This window comes from Camarhynchus parvulus, chromosome 27 (assembly GCF_901933205.1).
Source record: "Camarhynchus parvulus chromosome 27, STF_HiC, whole genome shotgun sequence".
Classification (NCBI taxonomy): Eukaryota; Metazoa; Chordata; class Aves; order Passeriformes; family Thraupidae; genus Camarhynchus; species Camarhynchus parvulus.
Genome location: NC_044597.1, coordinates 2,964,272 through 2,990,932, shown reverse-complemented (window position 1 = coordinate 2,990,932; position 26,661 = coordinate 2,964,272). Strand labels below are relative to the sequence as shown.

At 54.5% G+C, this 26,661-nt stretch overlaps 1 protein-coding gene across 1 annotated transcript in view; it reads right to left on the bottom strand.

Annotated features, from left to right (window-relative positions):
• The window catches only part of ZNF385C (zinc finger protein 385C), a 68,674-nt gene extending 42,328 nt beyond the window's left edge, over positions 1 to 26,346 (bottom strand). Inside the window, exons 1-2 of the mRNA XM_030966174.1 lie at positions 26,265 to 26,346; positions 3,504 to 3,752 (exon numbers count right to left, since the gene is read on the bottom strand). Of these exons, the coding sequence (XP_030822034.1) occupies positions 3,504 to 3,752; positions 26,265 to 26,301 (286 nt within the window). The 5' untranslated portion in view covers positions 26,302 to 26,346. The remainder of the gene's footprint in view (positions 1 to 3,503; positions 3,753 to 26,264) is intronic.
• Positions 26,347 to 26,661: the final 315 nt, after the last annotated feature.

The following is a 26,661-nucleotide window of genomic DNA, read 5'->3' as shown; positions in this document are numbered from 1 at the left end:
GCGTTCCCACTGCCTTTGAGGGAGATGGGGCTGGCAGAGCCCGGAGACAGCACTCTGGTAGCAGCATGAGCTGTTCTGTACATCCCATGACTTCTTTGAGACACTGGAAAGGACTTTTTAGGGAGAGCAATGGATCAGGGTGTGAATTCTGAAATGCTCCAGCTCAGCCTGTCCTGATGGGAGCCCCAGGGATGATCCAGGATGAGGGGAAGCAGCAGCAGCCCCCTGCCCATGCCCCTTTTGCAGCCCATTCGGCACCAGGCTGTGGTTTGGTTCCTGAGGACTCTGAGAACAAACTGAGATCACTTGGGCTGCCTGGGAAATCACAGGCAGTAATTAAATCACTCGTGACCCAGTTGGATTAGAACTGGCATCTGCGGCACGAAAACGTCTTTCATCTGTGACCACCCCGTATCTAATCACCACCTCACCACGATTCCACACAGGACAACAAGGATCTGGGGTCTGTCTTGAAAAGTGAAAGCCTAATAAGCAATAATTTGTTTTTAAGTTGAGGGCTTTCTGCTCCAGAGCTAATGAATTGCAATGACACTGATTAGCATGTTTGCCAGTGCTGCTCCTCTGCAGCTCTGCTGCACGAGACACCAGTGATCACAGCCTGGGCAGGATAACAGATCCCAGGAGCCAGAGGGGAGCAGGGACACTCAGTGCTGGCTGCAAGCTGCCTTTGATGCAGCTGTAGGTGTCAGCATGAGGCAGAGATTCCAGCCCAGAGGAACATCCCATCTTTGTCCAACTGAGTAACTTCATTTAATCCAAGACTCCCCCAGTGCTGACGCACCACTGGGGACCCGTGGGAGCCATTCCTGTGTGCCAGGCTGAGCCCAGCTGCCCAAGAAGGGGTGACAGCTCCCAGCACTGCAGGCAGATGCAGTTTCTCAGCTCCCAAAGGTGCAGGTCTGGTCAGGGAAGGGTTCCTAGAGGAGTGTGATGAGGCAGGGCAGGGGCACCTTCACCACGACTCCACACAGGACAACAAAGATCTGGGATCTGTCTTGCGAAATGAAAAACAAGCAATAATTTGTTTTTAAGTTGGGAGCTTTCTGCTCCAGAGCTAATGCATTGCAATGACACTGATTAGCATGTTTGCCAGTGCTGCTCCTCTGCACCTTCACAGCCTGGGCAGGATAACAGATCCCAGGAGCCAGAGGGGAGCAGGGACACAGTGCTGGCTGCAAGCTGCCTTTGATGCAGCTGTAGGTGTCAGCATGAGGCAGAGATTCCAGCCCAGAGGAACATCCCATCTTTGTCCAACTGAATTACTTCATTTAATCCCCTGTCTTTAACCTCCCCCAGTGCTGACACGCCACTGGGGACCCATTCCTGCCTGAGGGCTGTGCCTGCTCCCAGCACTGCAGGCAGATGCAATTTCTCAGCACCCAAAGGTGCAAGTCTGGCAAAGGGCTCCTAGAGGAGTGTGATGAGGCAGGGCAGGGCATCCCCAGCACCCCATGGCCCTGCCAGCCCAGCCAGGAGCTTGTCCTGCACTTGTCCTCAAGACAAGTGGCAAAACCAGTGCAGGGGGGACACAGGAGTCACATCAGTCTCAGGAGGCTGGGAAAGGCTCACAGTGACAATGCTGGAAGTGACATTTTTAACCAAAAGTGCAGGGAAAGGTCAGCTCCGGCGGGAATGGGAGGGACAGGGAGGCACAGGGAGCAGCTGCTGCCTGCAGTTTCTCCACACAAGCACATCAGAGCCCTGCACACTCAGGAATGGCTGTGCCATGCCTGGCAGAGCACAGATTGTGAGACCAACAGCATGGGGTCCCAGTGGTGCCACACTGGCAGAGGACAGGGACGGTGCAGAAGCACAAAGAGCAGACAGGCATGGCCCAAGATTCTTTGGCTCAGTAGGAAATGCATCCCTGGACAGCCTCCCATCAGGCCACAAGCAGATTGAGGGGAGAAGCTGGAAGCTGCAGGCTGGAATTTATGAGGCCCATCCCCATTAAAATAGCTGGCAATATTTCCATCTGTCAGTAATGCTAACGGAGAGACCTGCTCCTTTGCATATCCCAGGCTTACCCAAACAAAATCAGCACCAGCCAGGGCAGGATTTGGCACACACATCACTATTGCCATGCTAGGGATTCATGGCTCCAGCCTGCCCAGTCTCTAGTCAGAGCAGGAGCAGGGAACCATTTAATCTTTTAGGTCCCTTCCATCCCAAGGCATTCTGTGATTTCTGTGCAATTCCCTTGGTTTGCTGTAAATGACAAACCCTCACAGCCAAAGGCTCAGGCAGAGCAGGTAAGCCATGGTGACAGGGTGACATTTCTGGGCACATTTCCCTGCTTTTGTGCATAAAATCTGCAGCAGCCAGCTGGGCCCAGCCAGGTGAGTGCTGGCAGATGGCACAGAGGGCAAGTGAGTCCTTGCCCTTGCACAGTGTCCTGCCCAGCAGCACAGCACCGGCACGTGGCAGCATCCCTGCACAGCCAACAGGTGAGGGGCCTCAGCGCCAACATCTAAGCAGCATTTTGGATCAAACTCAGCACAGATACAGGAGAAGTGCACAGGTCAGGTTGGCACCTGCAGAGCAGCATCCAGAACCCCAGCAACTGGCAGCCTTGGGCACACACGTCCCTGCTGCACAAACCATCTACAGAGCTCAAGGAGACACCCACAAAGAGCAGCAACAACCACATGGACAGAGCCACGTGTGTCCATCCCTCTGCTGTGCATCTCGGCCTCTTGGGCCCCTAAACCACCTTAGGACTGAAAGCCCTGCGCTTCCAGCAAGTGACAGATGCCAAGTGTGGGAGCCCAGGACGTCCCTCTGGCTGTCCAGGACTGCCAAGACCCCTGCCAGGGGGCTCAGAAGCCCTGGCACAGACACCTGTGGTTTTGATTATGACCCATGGAGCAAATGACCAACCTTATATGAAAATCAGCAAGCCACAACAGTTTAAATAGAATATTAGTGAAGTTATCACAGGGTGGAAAAGTAGATTTTAGGGTTTTTGGAATGGGAGTTCAGGAGGCAAGATGGAGGGAACTGAGTGTGTCCAGCCTTTCTCCTTCTTCTTCTTGGCCTCCATCTTCTGCTGTGATGGTGGCACTTTTAGATTGGTTTAGAGTAGAAGCTCACTGTCTAACATAGGCGATAGGTATTGGGAAGTAATTGTAAATATTGTGTACAGTTTTTAGTATAAAGACATAACACTGCCCCCAGGGGCAGGCAGAGTGCCTGGAACTGTCCTGCTGGACTGACCTCGGCAGGACAGGAGAAAATTTTTTATAGATAAGATGCAATAAACAACCTTGAGACCAAGAACTGAAGAACTCCGACTCATTCTTCAAGCGCTTGGGCTGGGAAAAGAGACTTTTAACAATCTTGGGGTCGCAGTGACTCAGAAAGGCCCCGAGAGCTAAGGACCAAAACCAAGCACCTCCAAACTTCCCACGAGCCCAACAGAGCAGCTGTGGCAGAGCAAGAGCAGCCTTTGGGCCACCTTGGCCTGCTGGGTGGGCTCCTACCTTGGGCTGCTGGCATCTTCCCCTTGTTTAGCTGCTTGAGGCGCTTCTGGTGGGACTTGCCGTTGTAGTGGATCTGCGCCTGGGCAGCTGAGTTGAGCTGGATGTTGCAGACCTCGCAAAGAGTGAACGACTGCTGCTTCTTCTCCCTCTTCATGCGCTGCTCGGGCTGGCTGGGGGGGCAGCTGGGCTCCTCCACCAGCTGCACTGCGCCCTCGGGGCTGTGGGATGGGCTCAGGGGGCGCTTCATGCCTGCGGGAGGAAGGACAGACCCACTGTGAGGACAGAGGGACAGGAACGGCTGCCAGCAGCTGGCACCGTGTGGGGCACGAGTGGTTCATACTGGGAGCACGCTGGGGTCGTCTCTGGATCATACTGGGAGGGACTGGGAATGTGTGAGAGTGGCTGGGAACACACCGTGCACATCATCCCCCATACTGGGGGGACTGGGAGCAACTGGGAGCACATGGCATCATACTGGGACTGACTGGGTTGATCTAGCTGGAGGCCACTGGTTCATACTGGGAGCATGCTGGGGTCGTGTCTGGATCATACTGGGAGGGGCTGGATTGACACTGGGGTGTCTGAGAGTGGCTGGGAACACACCACACACATCATCCCCATACTGGGGGGACTGGGAGCAACTGGAAGCACATGGCGTCATACTGGGTTGATCCAGAGAAGCAACTGGAACCATGCTGGAGGCAGCTGGGACCATCCTGGGAGAGACTGAAGTAACTGGGATTACACTGGGACCATACTGGGAGTGCTGGCATGTGACAAGGATCATACTGGAGCTTACTGGGCTCATATTGATGTTGAAAGGGAGCAACTGGGATCACGCTCTGGTCCACTGGGAGCAACTGAAACTGAGATCATGCTGCAAGCCAACTGGAGGAACTGGGAATGACTGAAGGTAACTGGGATATACTGGGTGTGACTGACATCACACTGGGAGGGACTGGATTGACACTGGGGGTGTCTGAGAATGGCTGGGAACACACCACGCACATCATCCCCCATGCTGGCGGGACTGGGAGCAACTGGGAGCACATGGCATCACACTGGGACTGACTGGGTTGATCTAGCTGGAGGCGACTGGTTCATACTGGCAGCAGTGTCCAGCCTTTCTCCTTCTTCTTCTTGGCCTCCATCTTCTGCTGTGATGGTGGCACTTTTAGATTGGTTTAGAGTAGAAGCTCACTGTCTAACATAGGTGATAGGTATTGGGAAGTTATGGTAAATAATGTACACGCAGTTTTTAGTATAAAAAGATAAAAGATGGGCAGAGTGCCTCGGACTGTCTTGCTGAGAGGACCTCAGCAGGTCAGGGGAAAAAATTTTATGGATATGAAACAATAAACAACCTTGAGAATGAGAACTGAAGAGTTCTGACTCATTCTTTGAGCGCCAGGCTGGGAAAAGAGATTTTTCTAACACATCTTGGGGTCACTGTGAGCAGCTAGAGACCCTGAGAGAGGCCCAGACCCACACAGCGACACCACAGAGAAGAGCAGCCCATGGATGGCCTGGGGTCAGCTGGGGACAGCCCTCCAGCAGCCTTTGCCTTGCAGGGACACCGGGCTGGGCATGGCTGGCGCATCCAGAGCAGCCCGGGAGGCGCGAAGGTCACCCGAGCCCTGGGATCCAGTTACCGCCCCGGAGCTGCGGCTTCCAAACCCCCGAGGCACGGCAAGGGGCCAAGGCAGGGCCTGGGGAGGCTGGGGGTGCCCGGGCAGCACCCAAGGGTGCCCTGCAGGATGTCCCTGGCATCCCGGGCAGGGCTGCATGGAGCCCGTGCGGGACCCGGGGCAGCAGCGACCGCACCGGGGTGTCGCAGACATCTCTTTATGAAAAATCTTTTCTTTAGGATTTTCTTTTCTGAGAAGCTGAGAGGCCTCAGAAACAGAATGTAAACAATGGTTATCTGCTGCTGTGGAATGCAACAGGTGGATCCGTGGTTGGTCTCGTGTAGATGTTTGGATTTACTGACCAGTCACGGCAGAGCTGCCTCTCGCTCTCTGTCTGAGCCAGCTGCCTTTGTTATTCTTTTTTTTTCTATTCTTAGCTTAGCTAGCTTCTGAGGAAACCTTTCCTTCTATTTCTTTTTAGTATAGTTATAATGTAATATATATATATATACCATAAAATAATAAATCAAGCCTTCTGAAGATGGAGTCAACGTTCTCGTCTCTTCCCCAACCCAAGAACCCTTGTGACCACTGTCACACCGGGGGATCCGGTTCAGGCTGTGCAAACCCCGCTGGTGGTGCTGGCTCCAGCACTCAGCATCCCACAGGCTAAACCGAAGGCCTTCAAAGCCTCAAACAAGAGTTAAACCCTCTTAACTCGGTTCCCGAGCCGGGGCGGGCTCGGTTCGCTGCAGCCCCGGCCGCAGCCCCGCGGTGGCGCCGCCGCTCCGCACCCGGTCCCGGAGCCGCCACCGGGGACAGCGGGGACAGCGGGGACCGGGGACAGAAGGCAGTGCCACTGCCACTCACCCCCCCACCGGGTGAGCTCCCCTCTCCTCAGCGGGTCCCAGCCCCGTCCTGCGCCTTCCCGCAGTGCTGGGGAAGATGAAACCTTCATATAAGGAAAGCCTTATCAATATGATTGTCTGGCAAAAGATTTTGAGAATATGGAAACTATAAGTGAGATTGAAATGAAAGCAAGCCTTGAGATACCTTAGTTACAGAACAACTGGAAAACAATGGTGTGGCTGGCTGAAGGTGAAACAATCCCCTCGGCTTGCAGACAGGCCCAAGGGTCAGAGCAAACCCTGCCAGCTTGGCAGAAGGGGCCCAAAGAGGAGTTTTTAGGGTTTAAAATGTAACACAGGATGGTAATGTAGTGATTCTTATAGGCTGTATGGAAATGCTATAGGATTTGTATCTTGTACTAGATTGGTTAGTGAGAATTAGAATATTCAACAGAGAAGAAGATTTATTGTATTGTAATAGGAACCTCGCTCTCTTACGCTTTTGCTCTCTTGCCCTCTCATCCTCTCTCTCTCTCTCTTTTTCTTCACCCCTCTCTTCTCTCAGGCCTGCTCTGAGCTGTGGCTGGCAGCTCGAAGCAGATCCCTGCACTTGGCCCTTTGCAATAAACCCCAAGTTCCACGACCAGCAGAAGAGTTATAACGGGAACCTCGCTCTCTCATCCTCTTTACCACCCTCTTTACCTCTCTCTCTCTCTTTGAGCCTGCTCCAGCTGTGGCTGGCAGCTCCCAGCAGGGCCCCTTTGCAATAAACCCCAAATTCCACGACCTGGCTGCAGAGATCTCTGCTCTCCATCCATCCCCACCATCCCACCCTCTGCACTCCTGCACTGCAGCCTGGAGGTGGCCACGGGTGTCCCCATCCACAGCTCAGCCCAAAGCAGCAGGAGATGTTCCCCTGGCTGCTAACAGAGCCTTTCCCAGGATAACCATTAACAGAGCAACCGGAAAGCAGATCTGGGAGACGATCAGCAGCAGGAATGTGAGCCGGGGCCTCGGGGACAGCCAGCCCAGGCAGGTCGCCGGGTGCCCTTGGCATCCTCCCCCTCCCCGGGTATTTTTAATGCAATTACATCCCAGGGCGCAGAGCTAAAATTGGAACATTATGTAGACAAAGTATCCCCAAAGTCTCCCTCGTCTTTAAAACGGGCGCTGCTGTTGCTCTGATTAGGCAGCAGCTCCTGTCCCAGCCCCCGGGGCAGCGTTTGAAGGTCTGTCCTAATTGCACACACACACTTGTTGTCTCATTCACTTAATTTCTTCTGTGCCTGTTCTGCTTCTCAGGTGTCAGGGCCACAGATGGGTGGCTGGTGGCTGGGACAGGTCACAGGGACAGGTTGTGGCACGTGTGCAGGCTGGCAGTGCCCTGACTGATGCCTCATTTGGGGCAGATTTCACCTTCTCAGCAAAACATTGGGGAATTTTTAGCTGAGGGATCCGGGGGGTGTTGCCTTTCACAGGAGGGAAACTGAGGCAAGGCGAAGGTTGAGTGACACCCCCAGGGCGGCTCTGAGCTCACAGGGTCAGCACACCCCAGCTCCACCACCCACCCCACCCCAGGACTGGTGAGGTTTTGTCTGCTCCATGCAGGAGGATCACAAACAGTGGCAAATTGTAGGGTTTCATCTTCCCAAGGGTTCTCCTGGGTGGGGCAGAGCTGCCATCACCCGTCCCTGCCAGATCTGAGCAGGCTGAGCAGCACCAACGGCACCTCCAGGGCCCTGGGACACCCTGGCAGCTGCACTCCTTGCTGCCCTTCCCCCAGAGCCAGGGCTCACAGGGGATGTCCCTTTGGCTGCTCATTTTTGGAAGGAGCCCCGTGCTGGGCCATCCTTCACTCAGCTCCTGAATGCAAAGCAAAATCCAGAGAACAAAACCTCCAGCACGGGCTGCAGTCACGGCAAGTGGCTCCATCCCACACACACTGTGCTGAAGCAGCACCCCACAGCACCCCACAGCATCCTACAGCATCCCATAGGATCTCACAGCACCTCACACCCCACAGCACCCCACAGCATCCCACAGCATCCCATAGGATCCCACAGCACCCCACAGCATCCCATAGGATCCCACAGCATCCCACAGCACCCCACAGCATCCCATAGGATCTCACAGCACCCCACAGCATTCCACAGCATCCCACAGCACCCCACAGCATCCCATAGGATCTCACAGCACCCCACAGCACCCCACAGCATCCCATAGGATCTCACAGCACCCCACAGCATCCCATAGGATCTCACAGCACCCCACAGCACCCCACAGCATCCCATAGGATCCCACAGGATCCCACAGCACCCCACAGCACCCCACAGCATCCCATAGGATCTCACAGCACCCCACAGCACCCCACAGCATCCCACAGCATCCCACAGCACCCCACAGCACCCACAGCATCCCACAGCATCCCAGAAAAGCCTCTGGCTGGGCATGAGGCCCATCAGCAGGGCACTGGGGTTCTGGCCAAGCTCCAAAATCCTGATGAGGGAGCAGCTTTGATGCAGGTCAGCTCCTTTCCCATTATTCCCATTATCATTCCCATTATTTAGATACCATTTCCTGTATCCTGAATGACCTGGGGCAGACCCACAAAGGCACAGGGAGTGCTGTTATCCCAGCCTGGACAGAATTTGCCATGCACATCTGTGCAGGGATGTTCTCTCTGTGTCCCAGCCCAGCAGGGACCCTCGTGCTCCCTCCTGCCATCAGCACCAGCTTGTGTCCCATGGGATTTTTATTGGGACTGAAGTCAGGAGAGCCAGCACACATGAGCAGAACCTCCCCCCAGGCCAAACTGCCTTTGCCACAGAGCTCAGGGGACCTGGCAGGAGCTAACTGGGAGATCTCTCCATTCAGCAATATGGGATCAGGGAAAACACCACCTGAACAGAAAGTGCATGGACTTGGTAAGAGAGCAAGAAATCTGAAGGGAAAAAGAACCTTATTTGAGTTCACTGGGTTAAATTCTACTGAATCCACCTTCCTTGCCTCACATTTACACAACAGTAAATAAAAGCAGCAGAAGTAAAAGAAAGTGTTGGCATCAAAGTGGCCGCCACGAGTTGTCACAAAATTCCCTCAAACCCCCTGAGTAAGGACCAGTGTCATTGTCCCTGTTCACAGCTGCAAGGACCCCCAGAGCTGCCACGACCCCTCGAGCTCAATCCCAATCACTGCATCCCATCAGCAGCTCTGTGATCCTGCCCCTGCCATGCCACACCTGCCTGTGCCCCCTCCAGAGCCAGCAGGGACCCCCAGACCCCCGCACCATCCTCACAGCCCCCTCACCTCCGGCACGGGCGATTCCCAGCCCACCCACCCATCTGGGCTCAGCACCAAGCCCTCCTCAAGGCAGCGCCCGCTGCCCCAGCCTGGCACGGGAGGCTCCTACCTGTGCTGGTGAGGAGCCCTGCCCTTGGCACGGCCGTGCCCGCCGGCTCCTGCCCTTGTGCCACCTCAGGGCACCGCACCCGTGCCTGGAGAGCTGCAGGCGCCTGGCTCGGGTTTCAAACGCGCTTCGATCGCCACTAAATCAGCGCTCATCAGCAGCCTCCGGAGCAGAGCCCGGCACGTCCCGGTGCCCCGGGCTCAGCAGGGTCCCAAAGAGCCCCGGGCTTTGTCACGCGGGGCAGGGGGTGGCACGCCAGCTGGCACGGGTGGCACCGGAGCGGCCACCTTGAGCCAAGAGCGGGCGCTGGATGCACCTGGCAGCAGCTCTCAGTGACAGGGAATGGGGCTGGGGGCAGAAAATTCACTGTGGGACTTCATAAAGGGGCACTGGATGCACCTGACAGCAGCTCTCAGTGACAGGGGACAGGGGAATGGGGATGGGGGCAGAAAATTCCCTTTTAACTTCATAAAGGGGCACTGGGTGCTCACACCTGACAGGGGACACAGGGGAATGGGGCAGCTTTCTGGGCTGGACACAGAAAATTCCCTGTGTAACTTCATAAAGGGGCACTGGGTGCACCTGACAGCAGCTCTCAGTGACAGGGGACACGGGGAATGGGGCTGCATCGAAGGCTGGACATGGAGAATTGCCTGTGTAATTTCATAAAGAGGCACTGGGTGCTCACACCTGACAGGGGACAGGGGAATGGGGCTGGGGGCAGAGAATTCCCTGTGTAACTTCAAGAAGAGGCACTGGGTGCTGCTGGAGGGATGGGAAGGGCACAGAGGGCTCTGCCCCGGGCATGGAGGTGGCCCAGGGGAGCTGCTGTGGCATCAGGAGATGTTTCAGTGTGCTGGGCTGAGCAGAGCCAGGCAGATTGCAGGTTTTGGAGGGCCTGGCCATGGCTGCAGCACTTGCAGCATTTCATAACCCTGCATCAAACCAGCTGCCCCCAAAGCCTGACATATGCTGTGCTAATGCCACAGCCAGGCACATTTTAGGATGAGTCCATAAACCATCAGAGCAAGGATTAGTGCGAGCTGTCCCTCCTCAAGGGCTCTGCAGGCTGGCTCCTGGCACGGGGACACACACAGGGCTCAGAGCACCCACAGCCTCAGTTCTGACCCCCCAAAAGCCCAGTTCTTACCCTCAGATGCTCTTGGGGCTCCCCTCAGCCCCGTTCCCACAGGCTGAAGGGCGCTGGGACACCCTGCAGCCTCCCGGGAGGGCAGGGAGCATCCCGCGGTGCCGCTGTCCTCCCCTTTGCACACCAAGATCATTAACGCCGCATTGAGGGCTGCCTGTCCCCTGAATCAGCAGATCCAGCCCCGCTCAGGACAGCTGAAACCCGGCTGAAGGAGACAGCACGGAGGGAGCAGAGCTGCTTCTCTGCCTGGCTGCTCGAGGAGGCAAAAGCTGGGCAGTGCCACCTGCCCTCAGCCCAGCAGGGAAAGCAGCAGAGCAGGGAGTGAGACATTCCATCCCTGGGTTTGGCTCCAGGTGTGAGCACAGGGAGGAAGAGGAAGGACTGAACTCCATGGTTCACCCCCCACACTGGCCAAACATCCCCGGGATCTCTGCTGGATGAGGAGAACCTGACAAGATCACAGCATCCTTCAGGATTCTTGTGGTCAGCACAAAGGTGCAGAGCCAGGCCTCACAGAGCCGCTGTGTGATGTAATAAATAAAATAAAATAAAATAAAATAAAATAAAATAAAATAAAATAAAAAAAAAATTAAATAAAATAAAATAACAACAATAAAATAAAATAAAATAAAATAAAATAAAATAAAAATAAATAAAAAAATGAAATAAAATAAAACAAAAATTTAAAATAAAATAAAATAATAAAATAAAATAAAACAAATTTAAATAAACAAATAAAATAAAATAAAAAATAAAATAAAAAATAAATTAAAACAAAGTAAAATAAAAAATAAACTAAACTAAACTAAACTAAAATAATATATAAATAAAATAAAATAGAAATAAATAAACGACAAAGAACTAGGTGATGCCCAGGGAGACTCTGAGCCCTGGCAGCACCTCGTGCTCCCCTTGCTGTTTGCTGAAGCTGCCACAGGGAAGTTCTCAGAAAATGTGATTTTCCACGAGTGCAGGATCCAGAATGAGACCCAGGCCAGCTCCTGAGGACCTCCAGCCCCACTGCAGGCACAGACAGCAGGGTCACCACTGGACACACAACACCACAAGCATTGGCACAAACACCACGGGATGGCACTGCCAACCTCTTCCCCCACCCACGTGTTCCCCTGGCAAAGGTGAGCAGCCGCCACGAGCACTTACAGGGATGAGCAGGGTTCCAGCAGAGGTGGGAAACTTCTTCCTTCCCAGTTCCCCTCACTCCCACATCTGCATCAGGATCTTTCCAGGGCAGAAATTGGCTTTTAAGTGAATTTATGGAGAGCTTCTGGCTAACAGGAGACCTCCAGCTTAAGCTGGGGCTCTCAAAGGCTCCTCTATTACAAGGCAAATTAAATATTTGATAGTGCTAAGCAAGTGACATTTGCAGTCTGGTCACGCCAGGGGTATCAGATAGAAACATTTGCAATGGGATCTGTTTAAATCCATGTAGTGCTTTGGATCTGTCCATCAAAACAAGCCCAGAGCTTTATTAAAATCAATGCTATCAAACACCCTGCTGGGGGAGGCTCTGGAGCCCACGTGGTGGGGCTGGGGGCAGCTGAGCCCTGCTGAGCTCTGAGGCTGCAGCACAGTGAAGCTTTGGAAGAGAATTTTCTTTAAAATTAAAGAGTAGCAAGAGACTTATCCCCACCTGCAGCTGTGGGAGGGAGATTTGCTGCAGCAGGAAAAAGGGAAAGCATTGACCCAGCCCCATCTGGAACCTGTTTTCAATCAGATCTCTTCTATATCTGAGAGATTTCTGATACCTGACACCAGATCAGACACGCTCCCATTCCAGATCCACCAGACACACATCCAGAAGCTTCCATGAAGTTGTTCAGTGTGACAAATGCCTCATTCCCTTCCCCACCTCAGCAGGGAAACACTCTTTGTCCAAATGCAACAACACTATTTCCATGACCTTCCCTAAAAAAAAAAAAAGGGCTTGGAAACATAAAAGGCTGGAAAGGACTTTCTGCATCTGTCACAGGAGACGTGACAAAGTGACACAAAGTGACACAGCGTCCACTTGTTGACAGTGGACGCCCTTCATGGGCAGATTTGGGGAAGATTTCCTTACCAGCACATGGCTCAGTCCCATCAGCTGTGGTGGCAGGAGGCTCCTGAGCACCAGGACAGCTCTGGCTCTGCCCTTGGGCACCCCCCAGGTCCCCAGACACCCCAAAGTGGCTGAGGGGCCACCCCAGTGCCAGCCCCCTCTGCCCCAGCTCCGTGGCATTTGTCACTCCCAAACCTCCCAGCTGCTGGGGAAAAGTTTGCAAAAAGCATCTGGAGCTGCAAGGCAGATGACAAGTTAAAAAAAACCCACCCAATTTATTGTTTTCTCAGAATTTAGAGTGGGAGGAAGGAAAATGGGACGACCCATGATTTTTTAATGCCTGCACTTGGCAGCTCCATATTTAATGTGACAGCATCCCTTTAAGAAAAATATGTTCATACACAAGAAAGAAAATAAATTGGCAAAGCAATTTGCTTTCAAGCTGGGCTGGCAATTCCCCACTGCAACGTTTTGCTGCAGCCTTGGGTGAGCTGCAGTGGCCAGCACTCCATGCTGGGCAGGATCAGCTCAGAGGTTAAGGATGGGTGACAAGCCCATCTGGGAGCAGTCATTTATCCCAGAGATGGTGCAAAGAAAGGAATAATTCATTGTGTGTGAGGTGACAAGGAGACTGTGCTGTCGTGTGACACACTGACAACTCCCCAGCACAAACAGAGATGCTTGTTACCCACACGATCAAAGGGGCTTCTGCATTTGGGGTAGGAAGGGAGGAAAAAAAGACAGAGAGAAAGGAAAAGAAGAGCTAAATCAAAGCCTTGTTACCGTTTCTTATGAAAGAAACTTGTGAGGAATGCTCTTTGCAGAGCAATTAGTCCCCAGGATCTGAGGCAAGAGCCCAGCAGGGCCCAGTGCTGCTACCCTGGGGCTGGGGAGAGGAGCCAGGGGACAGCATGATGGCACCATCATCAGGAGAGGCATCAGAACCAGCTAAAACCATCCCTGACTTCTGCATTCCCCTCACCGAGGGCTGGGGGTCCCCAGAATGATGCTGCACACCCAGCTCCTGAGGTCCCTGCTGACAGCCAAGCCCCTAAAGCCCTGAGCTTGGTGATGGTGGTGCCACAAAACCCCTGAGCCCCCCCAGGTGGTGCTGGGGGGTCCCCAGGAGTGATGGGGGTGCAGGAACTGTGCTGCAGGAGCACTGGCCTCCAGCCTCAGCTCACACCTCGAAACCCTGACTTGTCTGTGAGCACCAGGATGCCAGAGCTGACAGGCAGGGAAATGAAATGGGACAGATGATAATGAATTGCCCACATCCCTCAGCGACTCCTGGATGTGCAGTAATGAAGTTATACACTGCTCACTGGCTAGAGGACAGAAGAAGAGCTTCAGAGCTGGGGTTTAATCAGTTCAGTGACAAGCATGGCCTGGATTCATTCCCTCCTCTCAGCACGGTTTGGTTTCTCCACTCCTCCCTCAGCTCCTGGCAGCCCCAGGACTCGCAGCTCTGCTCCTGCAGCCCTGGGATGGAGCTGCCCAGCTGCTGCAGTGTGAGAACCCTGGGCTGTGCTGGAGGTCACCAGAGTCAGGAGAGAAGCACGTGTGTCCAATTAGACGGGGAAACCTCTGCTCCCAGCAGGGCAGAGGCCAGCCAGCCCTGGCTGGCAGTGCAGGTGGCAGCTGGAGGATTTATTTAAGGTTATTTAACGAGCTCGAGTGGGTCAGTGTTCCTGCTTGAAAGGAATTCCAAAATGGACTCATGATGTTGGGAAGGATGAAAGTTTGACAAGAAAGTCTCAGATATGTGTGCTTAGCAGAAAGATTTTTAAATGTAGAGTCTGATGAAGGAATAGAGATGGAAGCAAGTTTTGATAGAGAAGAAAAAAATTGCTGAGCCAGTTTTACTGGCTAACCAAGGAGGCAAAGGGTCTGTTAGTTAGAGGGGTTTTTATGGCTTAGAGCAAAGGATAAACCCACCCCAAACCAGAAGATGTTTTTACAAAGCAGAAAGACAGCACAGGCAAACAAGTCAGCAAATGTAGCAAGTAGAAAAAAGGTCTCAGAATTTTCCACTGCAAGAAAACTGAAAAACAACTTCTAACTTAAACTGTAATGTACTAACTTCTAATGACTGGAGAACAATAACATGAATATGGTAATTACAGTAGTTATGGTAGATAAAAGTTAAGGTATAGATTGGTTCTACTGTATGAAGATGCTCAGCAAAGAAAAGTATAGAATGCAGTGTAACCAAAAGAAAAGTATAGAATGCATTGTAACCTAAACTAAAGGGTCTCCAGGCCTGCCTGCAGCTGGAGCTGACAGCTGTATCTGCATCCTCCAAAAATTGGAGAGATCCCAGGGTAATCCCCCATGGCCTCTCCCTTTATTCAAATAAAGCAAAGGGACTCCTCTGCCTCCTTTTTGGACATAAAGCTCTGATGTTTGTGGATTAATTTTCCTAACAAAAGGGAGGGTTATGCATTAGAGGGAAATCTTCTATATCAGGCGTATTGGGAATTTTTTACCTCTCAAGTACCTCAGCCAGTGGGTAAAGACAGAAGGGAAATGTGGCTGGAAATTAGGATAAAAAGGAGGCTGAGTCCTCCAAAAATTGGAGAGATCCCAGGGGAATGCCTCTCCCTTTATTCGAATAAAGCAAAAGGACCCCTGTGCCTCCTTTTTGGCCACAAACCCCTGGTGTCTGTGGGTTAATTCTCCCACCACAGGCAGTGGGAAGGCGGCGAGGAGGCAGCCGGGGCAGAGGGGCTGCTGACAGCTCCGTCTGCGGCCCGGCCGTGCCAGGGCCCGAGCGCGGGCCTGCCGGGCACAGCTCCAAGGCACGGCCCTGGAGCCGCCTCGGGGCTGCCCCGGGGTGCCAAGGGGAAGCCCCGCAGCCTCCAGCCCCTTTGCCAGCGCTCCCGGTTCCCCGGTTCCCCGGGGCACAGCGGCGGGAGGCTCCACGCCGCCGGAGCCGGCGTGAGGCGGAGGCGTTGCTGTTATGAAAACATGCGAGGGCTGTGTCTGAAAACATTGCGAGGAGCCAGCTCCATAAATAGGCCCTTTATGGCTCTTCCCTGAGCTCAGACAGGCTCTTTCACACACGCTTGGCTCCGGCACGGCGGGGTAAAACAGCGCGGGGATGGGTGGGGGACACCGGGGAGCAGCGGCCCAGGGGAAACTGAGGCACGGAGCCCCTCCCGGCGGCGCTGAGCAGGGGGTGCCACCCCGTGTGCCCGTGGGAGGACAGAGGCCAGGACAGCGACATGGGACAGAGCAGCTGTCCCCTGCCACCACCTCCGCACACGGCCGCGATTAATCAGCGCATTCATCAGGGAGTTGGCATTAATTGAGCAGCTCCTGCGGCCGTGGATGATGGGCTGTGTGGTGGCAGGAGCTGTGAGGGCAGCAGGAGCTCGTCGCTGCTCTCGGCCGCATCCACTGAAGGCGGTGACAATTCGGTTTGTGCCCCCTCAGCGAGCGTCCCCCGGTGTGGGAGCGCTGGTGACTAAAGCAGCGGGTGAACAATCAGTGACTCAGCGCATAATTTTGCTCATTTCGTGCCTTTTTTTAGCGCGGGGAGGACAGAGCTCACACGGCAAACTCTCGCCAGGCACCGCCAGCGCTCCCTCACCGGGCACCCAAATGGGGCCGGGCACCTTCCTGCAGGCAACATCTGCTTGATGCGATCCTGCTGGGGAAAACAGCGAGGAGAAGCTGGAAAACACTGCCAAGGGCTTAGGCTTGCTCTTCATTCTCCTTTTTATCATTCCTTTTCTGACCTGGGAGAAGGCACAGGGAGCGCTGCAGCCACGGGGAACTGGGGAGCCCCGGTGGCCTCAGCAGCCCTGGCAGCGAAATAAAAGGTCAGGAGACTTTTTCCTCTTTAATGACTTTATTAAAAATGATCACCTCAAGGTTGGCAAGCTCAATGGGTCCGCAGCTTGTCCATTGACACCCCCAGAGTCACTCAAAGGAGGAGCAATGTGCAGCTTTGCTTACCAAAGGACAGAATTGGAAACCCTGTCCTTACAAACAGCAATGGAAATGACATGACCCCGTGTTCCAGTCCTTGCTCTTCCCACCCAGGGTCCTGGCCCCATCTGAAGTCTTTGCTCAGGGTGAGGGGCAACAAAGATTCTCAGCATCTCTGCAGGCTCGGTACTTTGCTCCTGACGTCTAGACATCACTCTGATCTGTAATTCTGTATTGGCTCGTTGTTTTGGGGTCTTTTCGGTAAGTTTGGTGGGGTTGCTTCCCACGGCATGCTGGTCCCGAGGTTATTTTGCATTCTCTCTGATGCCCCCCCTCCATGTCCCCTCCTCTCACCGTCTGAGAGAAGGACCATCAACTTAGGCAGGGCCTTACCGATAGAAAAGGAGCAACTAACGAGAGCCACCTGTGATTACAATAACAAACAGGTAGAACTTCACCTTGGCAGCAACTGGTTTAACTGGTTCTGCAACCCTTTTTTTCCCCCAAAAAATTGGCAGATTTTTTACTTACAACAGGCAGCCCCGGTGGCCCTGGCAGCCCTGGCTGAGCAGCTCACACCACCCTGGCACTGGCCTGGCAGCTGCCCTGATCAAGAGCAAAGCACTGAGCTCTTGCTTTGGCGGTGCCTGATGTCTGCAAACACCGGGTGCCGGCTGGAATTAAGGAGCTCTTGGAGCTGGAATTGTGCTGAGCACCCTGGGCTGCCAGAGGAATCTCTGCTCGGACCCACCTGCATCAGCCTGAGCACCAAGGCTGCCTCCCGCAGGCAGGGGACTGTCACAGGCATCTTAATCTAATCCTTTCCTTAGGATTTTTCCTCCTGAGAAGCTGAGAGGCCTCAGGAACAAAATGTAAACAATAATTATCTGCTGCTGTGGAATGCAACAGGTGCATCTGTGATTGGCCCATGTTGGTTGTTTCTAATTAATGGCCAATCACAGTCAGCTGGCTCGGATTCTCTGTCCGAGCCACAAACCTTTGTTATCGTTCTTTCTTTTTCTATTCTTAGCTAGCCTTCTGATGAAATCCTTTCTTCTGTTCTTTTAGTATAGTTTTAATATAATATATATCATAAAATAATAAATGCAGCCTTCCGAAACATGGAGTCAGATCCTCATCTCTTCCCTCATCCTAAAACCCCTGTGAACACGGTCACAGGGGACAGCGGCAGGGATGTGCCAGCAGTTTCCTCTCATCCTTACAGACAGGGCAGCCACAGCACAGCAGGAGTACGAGTGCAGAAACCCGACTTGTGAGAGCAGTTCCAGCCCTGTGTCGGTGTGTCTGCACCTCCAGGTGATCCATGCAGGAGTGCAGAATGAGGTCAATGTCCTTGGCACCACCACCACAACTGGATGGATCCCCCTCATCCAGGGGAACCACTCACAGGTCCCCTATCCTAGGGTGACGTTTTGGTGCTTGTATCCCCATCCATGTGTTCTGTTTATGCTGGATATCATGTTCTGTGCCTTCGAGACTGGCTCTGAAGAGTGAAAGTTTTGTTTTGGTTTTATCAGCCTGCTCCCCCACGGCTGGTGGGACACAGAGGCAGGACAGTACATAGTGCTGCTTTTGCTTTTTGCTTTGCTTTTCGCTTTGCTCTTGCTCTTCCTTTTGCTTCTGCTCATTAGTTAGTTTAGCTAAGCAGCCCGATTTTTCCCTGGACTGTTTCTCCTTTCCCTTTTTTGGACCAACTCAAACCTGCTCTGGACTGGGACCTGGGAAACACCGAGAGTTTGCACCTTGTGGCTGCAGCAGATACCCGAGCACAGGACAGACTGATAACAGTGACCACCACCAAGAGAGACTCTCTGAATTTGTCATCTTTTTCAGAGGGGTCAAAGTGTGTTGTCATCTGGTATTGTTCATTTTGTGTGCTGGGGGGTGCTGTGCCTGTTAAATAAACAGGTTCTTTCCACTTCTCTCCAAGGAATCCTTCCCAACCCGGTTGTGGGAAGGGGCTGTGTGGGTTTGCTTTCTGGAGATGCCACCTTGGAGGTTTTCTCCCAAATTTGCCCTAAACCAGGACATCCCCCCATGCCATCCCTTGTGCAGGATCTGTGCAATCACACAACCAGCGTGACCAACCACCAGTGCCAGCCACTCCCATCTCCCAGGACACCTGCAAAATGTCACCCAGTGCCACCAAACTCTCTCGTGGGGACAGTGACGCTGCCCCAAAGCAGCCCCAGCCACCGCGGAGGACAGCGAGTTGTCACCTCCTTAAAGCAGCTTTGTCTTTGCTCTCTCTTTAATGATTTCCCAGCTGCTTCCCCATTCCAGCCGATAATGGGACTTCACTCCCTCTCTGGGTCTGAGAGGCGCTTGCCTTGTTCAGGCTGGAGAAAATCAATTCCCCTCTCACTCAAGTCTTTGCAAGACAGATGAACTGAAGATCGTGCCTGCCTGAGCAAAATATTTATTCAGTCTGGGAACAGATTTACTTTTGAACCTTCTATAAATACAGCTGAGGGCCCCCATTTAATCCCTCACCAGAAGACCTAATTTTATTTGTTTTATGTTTTAAAGAATTCTCCCTTTTCCAACGCCTTGTCAGGTGAAGAGAGGCAGGATTTTTGGCACCCAGCTTGGCAGTGGGCACTGCCTGATCCCACTGCAGGGTGAGAGGGTCAGCAGTGCAGGGTCTGGGTTCTGCAGGATTTCCTGCTCTCTGTTGCTGATTTACACCCATCAAAGCCCTGCTGGAGCCAGGGCAGGCAGGGAGAGGCCAAATCCTCCACAGAGGCTCTTTGTGACCCTGCCTGCCCTGCCCATCCCTGTGCTGGGGGCACAGTTGCTCAGCAGGGCCATGCACAACCCTCTGCAGCCCCTCAAAACCTGAGACCACCATCCACAGACCCTGCCTGGCACCACAGCATCTCACCACCCTGACCCTCCAAGGATCCTGCGTCATCTGTCACCCCACAGCCACCTGGGGCTGCACAGGGGTTGGGTTCCCAGCCCTGGCAGGAGAAGGAAAAGCTCCTTGGGGGTGGGTGGGCAGTGGGGAGCTGCTCCCAGGGCACTCTGGGGCATCCTGCCACCTGCCAGCATCTCTGCCACACACCACTGTGCTCTTGCCAGAGGGTTTGCCCAAGATCCTTAGGAGGAGAAGTGCTCCCAAGGACGAACTGAAAAGCTTTCCCAGCAGATGCCAAGAGCCAGCAGGTGCTGGAGATGATTTTCTGCCACCAGAACCCACCTTGGCACTTGCCTGGGAGGCTCCAGAGCCCCCACGCCTGTGGGAGCAGCACTGGAGGTGCAGGTGGCTGCCAGGTGTCTCTAAATCCCTTTGTCTCATCTCTGCATTGGTCAGTGCCCATCCTGCCCTGAGATCCTGGAGCTGCTTTGTGCCTTCCATGGTAATGGAGCACACGAGTCAGCATCTCCCTCCACACCTGGCCAGGAAGGTGAGATCCAGGTGTGCAGCAGCTCCTGGCCAGGAGTGAGCCCTGCACAGACCCAGCATGGCCAGAGCCCAGCCTGGACAAGGGAATTGCTGTTTTCCCATCTGGCATATCCCCAGCCCTTGGGAGACTCCTCCAAAGGCACAGCGTGCTCTACACCACAACTGGCTCACTTCTTTGACACATTTATTAAATTGTTATTACACCTGCTGGCTAATTACCTCCTCTGGAAACCAGAGGGAGCAGAGATTTGACATTGACCTGTGCAAACCTGCAGCTCTACAGATGCTGGCCAGGTCTGGGGGGCTTGGGAGAAATTTGGAACTGGGAATATGGCTCTGTGGGAGTGTTCCCCACTGCCCTACAGTCCAGTGCTGTTGGCTAATTACACCTGTTGGCTAATTACTTCCTCTGGAAACCAGAGGGAGCAGAAATTTGGCATTGACCCATGCAAACCTGCAGCCCTACAGATGCTGGGCAGGTCTGGGGGGCTTGGGAGAAGTGTGGGATTGGGAACATGGCTCTGTGGGAGTGTCCCCCTCACCCCACAGTCCGGTGCTGTTGGCTAATTACACCTGTTGGCTAATTACCTCCTCTGGAAACCAGAGGGAGCAGAAATTTGGCATTGATCTGTGCAAACCTGCAGCAATACAGATTCTGGCTGGGTCTGGGGGCTTGGGAGAAATTTGGAACTGGGAACATGGCTCTGTGGGAGTGTCCCCCCCTTCCCCACCAGCCCAGCTGCCCCATTTCCCAGCCAGATGGGGAGTGGGGAGCCCAGGATTGATGGTGAACCCCCTGCATCCCACGCCTGGGGTGCCAGCACTGCCCTTGCTGAGCACAGATTAATCTGGGAGAGCTTTAATCCTCTAAAACCCTTTCGTAACAGCCCTCAAAAATAAGCCTGGAGAGTTCCTAATACTTCTTGAAAATTTGGAGATGGGATATTTATAGGCTCTGGCTTTGGATGAGAGGAAGCACACCCAGCTCTGGCTGGGAGGGCTCTGAGGTGCAGAACCTGCCCCGGGGGGAGCCCCTGCCCCAGCCCAGCTCTGTGCCACTCCCAGTCTCCTGCTGGCTCCATAACAAGCTTCCCTTGTTTGGGATTTTTATGATTTTTTTTTTTCCTACAAGCGTTTGAGGCTCCTCAGGAGAGCACAGACCGGCTCTGTGCCTCCAGCCCTTCAAAGGAACGCAGAGCAGCAGCGCTTCCCACCAACACAAACAGCACCGACGCCCCCTGGGCACCTGGCTGAGGAAGCCGAGGGCAGGAACCACACAAACTGACAGGGAAAGTTCAGAAAAAAACCCCAAATGTGGCAGAATTTACCCACACCCACAAAAAACAGAAGGTTAGGGTCATTCCCTGCTGGTTTCCACCAGTGGTGGCCAGTGGCATCTCTGCCACATTGTCCTGGCAGGGACATCCAGGGCAGCAGCACAAGAGCCAAGTGACAACTGGCAAGAGGCAAATCATTGGTTCCAGCTCTCCTGCTTCAACAGACGAAGGGAAAAATATCCACCAAAAAAAGCTCTTAGCCCTTTGCCAGTGGTTTTACAAAGGTGTCCCCAAAGATGTCCCCAGGGCAGAATTCTCCCAGCTCCAAGGCAGCAGAGCTTTCAGAGAACTGGGGCTGATGGGAAGATGAGAACCCCCCGTGATCTTAAACAGGCAAAACCCACCCCATACTCAACAGTTCCTGCTGCAGAGCAAGAGCCAGTGGCCAGATGTCAGAGCAGAAATGCTCAGACTGGAGACACAGTGGCATCAGCCTGATTCCCAAGAGAGCCCCCAGCTCATGCCCTGACTGAGAACAAGGCAGAGGAGGGAGCAGAGCTGGCACAGAGCTGCCAGCATCACACCTGTGGGCCGGAGGAGTCCAAAACTTCACTAGAAGAAGCAGCAGGGATGCTCAGCTCCCTCAGCACCCCGAGCCAGCCCTTGCTGCCTGAGCAAGGCCCAGCAGCTGGAGCAGCTCCTGACTCCAGGCAGACCCAGGCACAGAGTAGGGCTTCACCTCAAAACGTTTCCTTTGCAATTTCCCAGTGATCTTTCTTATCAACTAATTAAAAAAAATTTCCATAATTAGGCCAGGGAAAATCACGACTCAGGAACGTTCCCATTTCAAAGCAGCACAGATCTGTTCTGTATCAAGGGCTGGGAGCTCTCACCAGGGCCAGGTTCCCCCAGAAGCCTCCCCCAAGACCAGGATTCCTCCTGAGCCCACCCCTGCAGGGCCCCAAGCCCACTACCAGCCCCTCTGCCAGGAATTCATCCTGGGGAAAAGGCTGTTTACACTGCAGGGAGAAAACTGGTGGGGTTTATATATTTAAAAAAGAAAATAATTGGGCTCTCTGACAGCCAGGGATTCTCTGTGCCTTCAGCCCCTGTGAAGTCAGGAGTGCTTGGGGAACATGCATGAGCAAAATTCCCCGTGTGTCCACAGCCTGGTGCCATGGCCAGGGCATCCTGATGCCTCTGAAATACCAACACCTGCACCAGGGAAGCTCCCACAGGAGCTGGGGCATCCCCTGCTCACAGAGCAGCTCATGGCTCCTCAATCTGCAGGTTCCCTTTGGCAAATAAATCGTATTTCTAAGAGAAATGGAGCAGTTTTTACAGCTGGGGCATCCCCTGCTCACAGAGCAGCTCATGGCTCCTCAATCTGCAGGTTCCCTTTGATGACTGGCAAGTAAATTGTTGTATTTCTAAGAGAAATGGAGCAGTTGTTAAGGTGCAGCTGCAGCCTGGGTTTCCTTGAGAGCACAGACATAATTCCTGACAGGGGCTTTCTGACACAGAAATTATGGAGCTATTTTGGAGGCAATCTCAGAACATGATACTAAGAAACAGCCTCTGTACATCACAATATCGTTGCTAAATTGACAAATAGACCCTCATGGGTTTTATTATTCTGCTCTGGGAGCACATTTTTGCATTTTTATCATCCCTAGAAATTATTGAAGAGCTGCAGAACTGAGGGCTCTGGCTTTGGAACACTCAAACTCCAGTCCTGATTGAGCTGAGGAGAAGCAGTTGGAAGGGCTGCAGGGCTTGGAAAGGAAATTTTTGCCCTTTTAATGTGTAAGCCTGGCACGTTTTGGAGACTGTCTCATGCTTCCACAGCAGGTTTGCTTTTAGCCCTGGAAATTCACCAGTGTAAAAGGATGTGACATATCCAGTGCTGGGTTGGGAACATCCCTGCAAAGGTTCAGTCAATAGCAAACCTGTGCTGTGCACTCCTAGAAATACATTGGTCTCCCCAGGAACATCAGATAAAAGCCAAACAGGAGGAAGATCCCCAGAAATACAACAAATAAGAGCCCAAAGACCAGGGTTCCTTTAGGAGCTGATGTCTGAGGATGCCAGGGCAATGCTCGAGGAGTGTTTTTGGAATTTTGGAATTGCTGTAGGTGGTCACAGCCAGGTGGGCCACAGCATCACTCCAGGCTCTGCACATTCCTGGCAGCCCATGGGGATGAACAGGAGGCAGAATGAGCTCTGTCCTGTCCCTGTCCATGTCCCCAGTGGCACTTTGTCCTGGGACAGCTGGGAGTGCTGGGCAGAACATGAACCCCCATAAACAGAGCAGAGAGCACCAGGCAGGCAGGTGGGGGAGGGGGTGGGATGGGATGGGATGGGATGGGATGGGATGGGATGGGATCCATGGGATGGGATGGGATGGGGTAGGGTGGGATGACATGGCATGGCATGGCATGGGGTGGGGTGGGATGGCATGGCATGGCATGGCACCTAGGACAATGGAACCTCCTCAGCTGAGCAGGCAGACCCCAACCCTCACCCACCATGGCCAGGACATGCAGCCCTCCACAATCCAGCACTGATGTGCAAGCCCTGAGGCCAGTGACCCACCAACTCCCAAAAATGTTTATTGCTTCTGGAACTATTAAACAGCCTCCTGATTTCTCCATGCAGAGGCTGCTGCTCTGTCAGAGCTGAGCAGCACTTGGGCAGTGAGAGAGAGCAGCTGCTCTGGAGCCCTAGGCAAGAAGGATGGGACCTCAGGGATGGGGGCTCAGGAATGCTCAGGAATGCTCAGAAATGTGAGCTCAGGGATGTCAGCCCAGGGATGGGAGCTCAGGGATGGGAGCTCAGGGATGGGAGCTCGGGGATGCTCAGGGGTGCCAGCTCAGGGATGCTCAGGAATGTGAGCTGAGGATGGGAGCTCAGTGATGGGACCTCAGAGATGCTCAGGAATGTGAGCTCAGGGATGCCCAGGGATGCCAGCTCACAGATGGGAGCTCAGGGATGTGAGCTCAGGGATGTGAACTCAGGAACATCAGCTCAGGAATGCTCAGGGATGCTCAGGGATGCCAGCTCAGGGATAGGAGCTCAGGGATGCTCAGGAATGCTCAGGGATGCCAGCTCAGGAATGCCAGCCCAGGGATGCTCAGGGATGCTCAGAGATGCCAGCTCAGGGATGCTCAGGGATGCTCAGGGATGCTCAGGAATGCTCAGGAATGCTCAGGGGTACTCAGGGATGCTCAGGGATGCTCAGGGATGCCAGCTGAGGGATGCTCAGGGATGCTCAGGGATGCCAGCTGAGGGATGCTCAGGGATGCTGGTGTTCAAGGCTCACAGCAGGAAGGCACAGCCTGGCGTGACGTCACAGCCCTGCTAACGCAGATCCTGCTCTGTGCATTCCCAGGCAGAGCCACATCCAGGGGCACAGCAGCCTTTTCCCAGCGCACGTGGCAGATTACAGAACAAGCACAAAATCCACAGCACACGCTATCCTCACCCTGCCCCGAACTCTGCCGTTGGCAGAAGAGTTTCTGGCTGGCAGAATCACACTGGCAGCTACCAAGGGACCAACACAGCTCCTCCATCCCCACAGAGCCCTTCCACACAAGTGACAAACGTTCAGCAAAGCCACTGGGCTGGATGTTCCATTGGAAAACACCTGCACTTTAAAAAAGTCAGTGGTGGTGGATTTGGATGGTGGTGGCTGAAGGAACTCCCAGCCAGGCTGGCAGCCGGGACAGAGCCTCATTTATCTGCAGGCTGTCACACACACTGCCCTTTGGTGCTATTTTCAGGCACCGTGCCCCACATGCAGACGCAAACATCTCCACTCCCCACTCAGACATCCCAGGTAAGCAGGGGGTGAAGCCAAAGTGTGCACAGTGCTGAGCAGGGCAGGGCCAGCTCCTGCCTCACATTTTCACCCAAAATTGCTCCCTGTAGGGCAAAAGTGCTGCCACACTTCATGGGACCCACAGACACATCCAGCCCTCTCAGGGGCAGCTCCAGCAGCAAGGTTGAACCAACCTGGAAGCCCCAAGAGTGCAATGCCAGGCCCCAGACCCCTCACCCTTCACACAGAACCATCCCCTCTGTTTAAGCAGCACTTTCAAATTTTGCTCTGCAAACAAATCTCGTGCCAAGCTGTTGTTTTCCCACCCGCCCATCCAGCAGGACCGGCGCTCACCGCGCTGCCAAGGGCAGGCACGGGCACGTCCCTGTGCCGGCATCCGCGGGCTTTGCCCTGGGGCAGAGCAAGCCCCAGCCCTGCCCACCGCGATGCAAACTCTTTAAAAGCTTCCAGCGTAACTCGGTGCTGCTCCGAGTTAACAGCAAAGTCTGTTGGAAAGGGCCGGGGGAGAGCGGTCAATCCGCTTCTGCCTCCACATTCCTGGAGCTGGGCACCGCGCTGCTCCCAGCCGGAGACACGGCCAACAGAAAGAGCTTTTGTACAGCTCTCTGAAGGTCCTTTCCGTAAGAGCCAAGAGTCCCCGCGGAGGCAGCCAGAGCCTCGGCTCCATTCCCAGCGCAGCTCTCCGAGTCCGGATCCCAGCAGGGACGCAGCTCCGGGCTGTGCTGTGCACCGTGACAGCACAGCCGGGCCCGGAGGGGCCCAAGCACGGCTCCAGCGCCCCCTTGCCCACCTGGGCCGCACCCCCGACACCTCCCGGGCCAGCGCTGCCCCTGCCCAGGCGCTGCGGCAGAGCCCGGTCCCGCTCACAGCCGTGCGGGCCCCACGGTGCCGGGGTACGGGACCAGCCGGGGGTAGCGGCTCCCGCTCGGAGAGGCTTTAGAGCCTCGCTAAAGTTCCTCTCAAGAAGTTCCCCTCCCTCCCGACCCCTCCGGGCGGTCCGAGCCGCGGTCCCGCCGCCCCCGCCCCGTGTCCCGCTGCCGCCGGGATGGAGCGCGGGGAGCGGGGCGAACACCCGGCCCCGATCCCGAATCCCGGGGTCTTTCCAGCGCATCCCCCGCCACCTCCCGCAACTTTCCTGAGCCTGCAACTGCCCGTGCCCACAGCCCGGCCCCGCGGCCGCCGGTACCTGCCCAGCCGCCCGGCTCCGCCGCCGTCTGCAGCATCCTCCCGCCGGCTCCTCGCTCCCGGCCGTGCGAGCGCGCTCTCGGAGGAGGAGGAGGAGGAGGAGGAGGAGGAGGAGGAAGGGGGGGGGGATGAAGGCAGCGCGCGCGCCGCCGCGGTCCAACCCCCCCTCGGCGCCGCACGGAGTGGGAGGGGGAACAGCGGCGGCGCATCCCGGTGCTGCATCCCGGTGCTGCATCCTTTGCTGAATCTGAATCCCGCAGCTGCATCCTGGAGCTGCATCCCGGAGCTGCATCCCGATTCTGCATCCCGCAGCAGCATCCCGCAGCTGCATCCCGGGGCTGCCCGGTTCTACATCCCCGTTCTGCATCCCGCAGCGGCTCCAGCGCCTCGGGGCCACC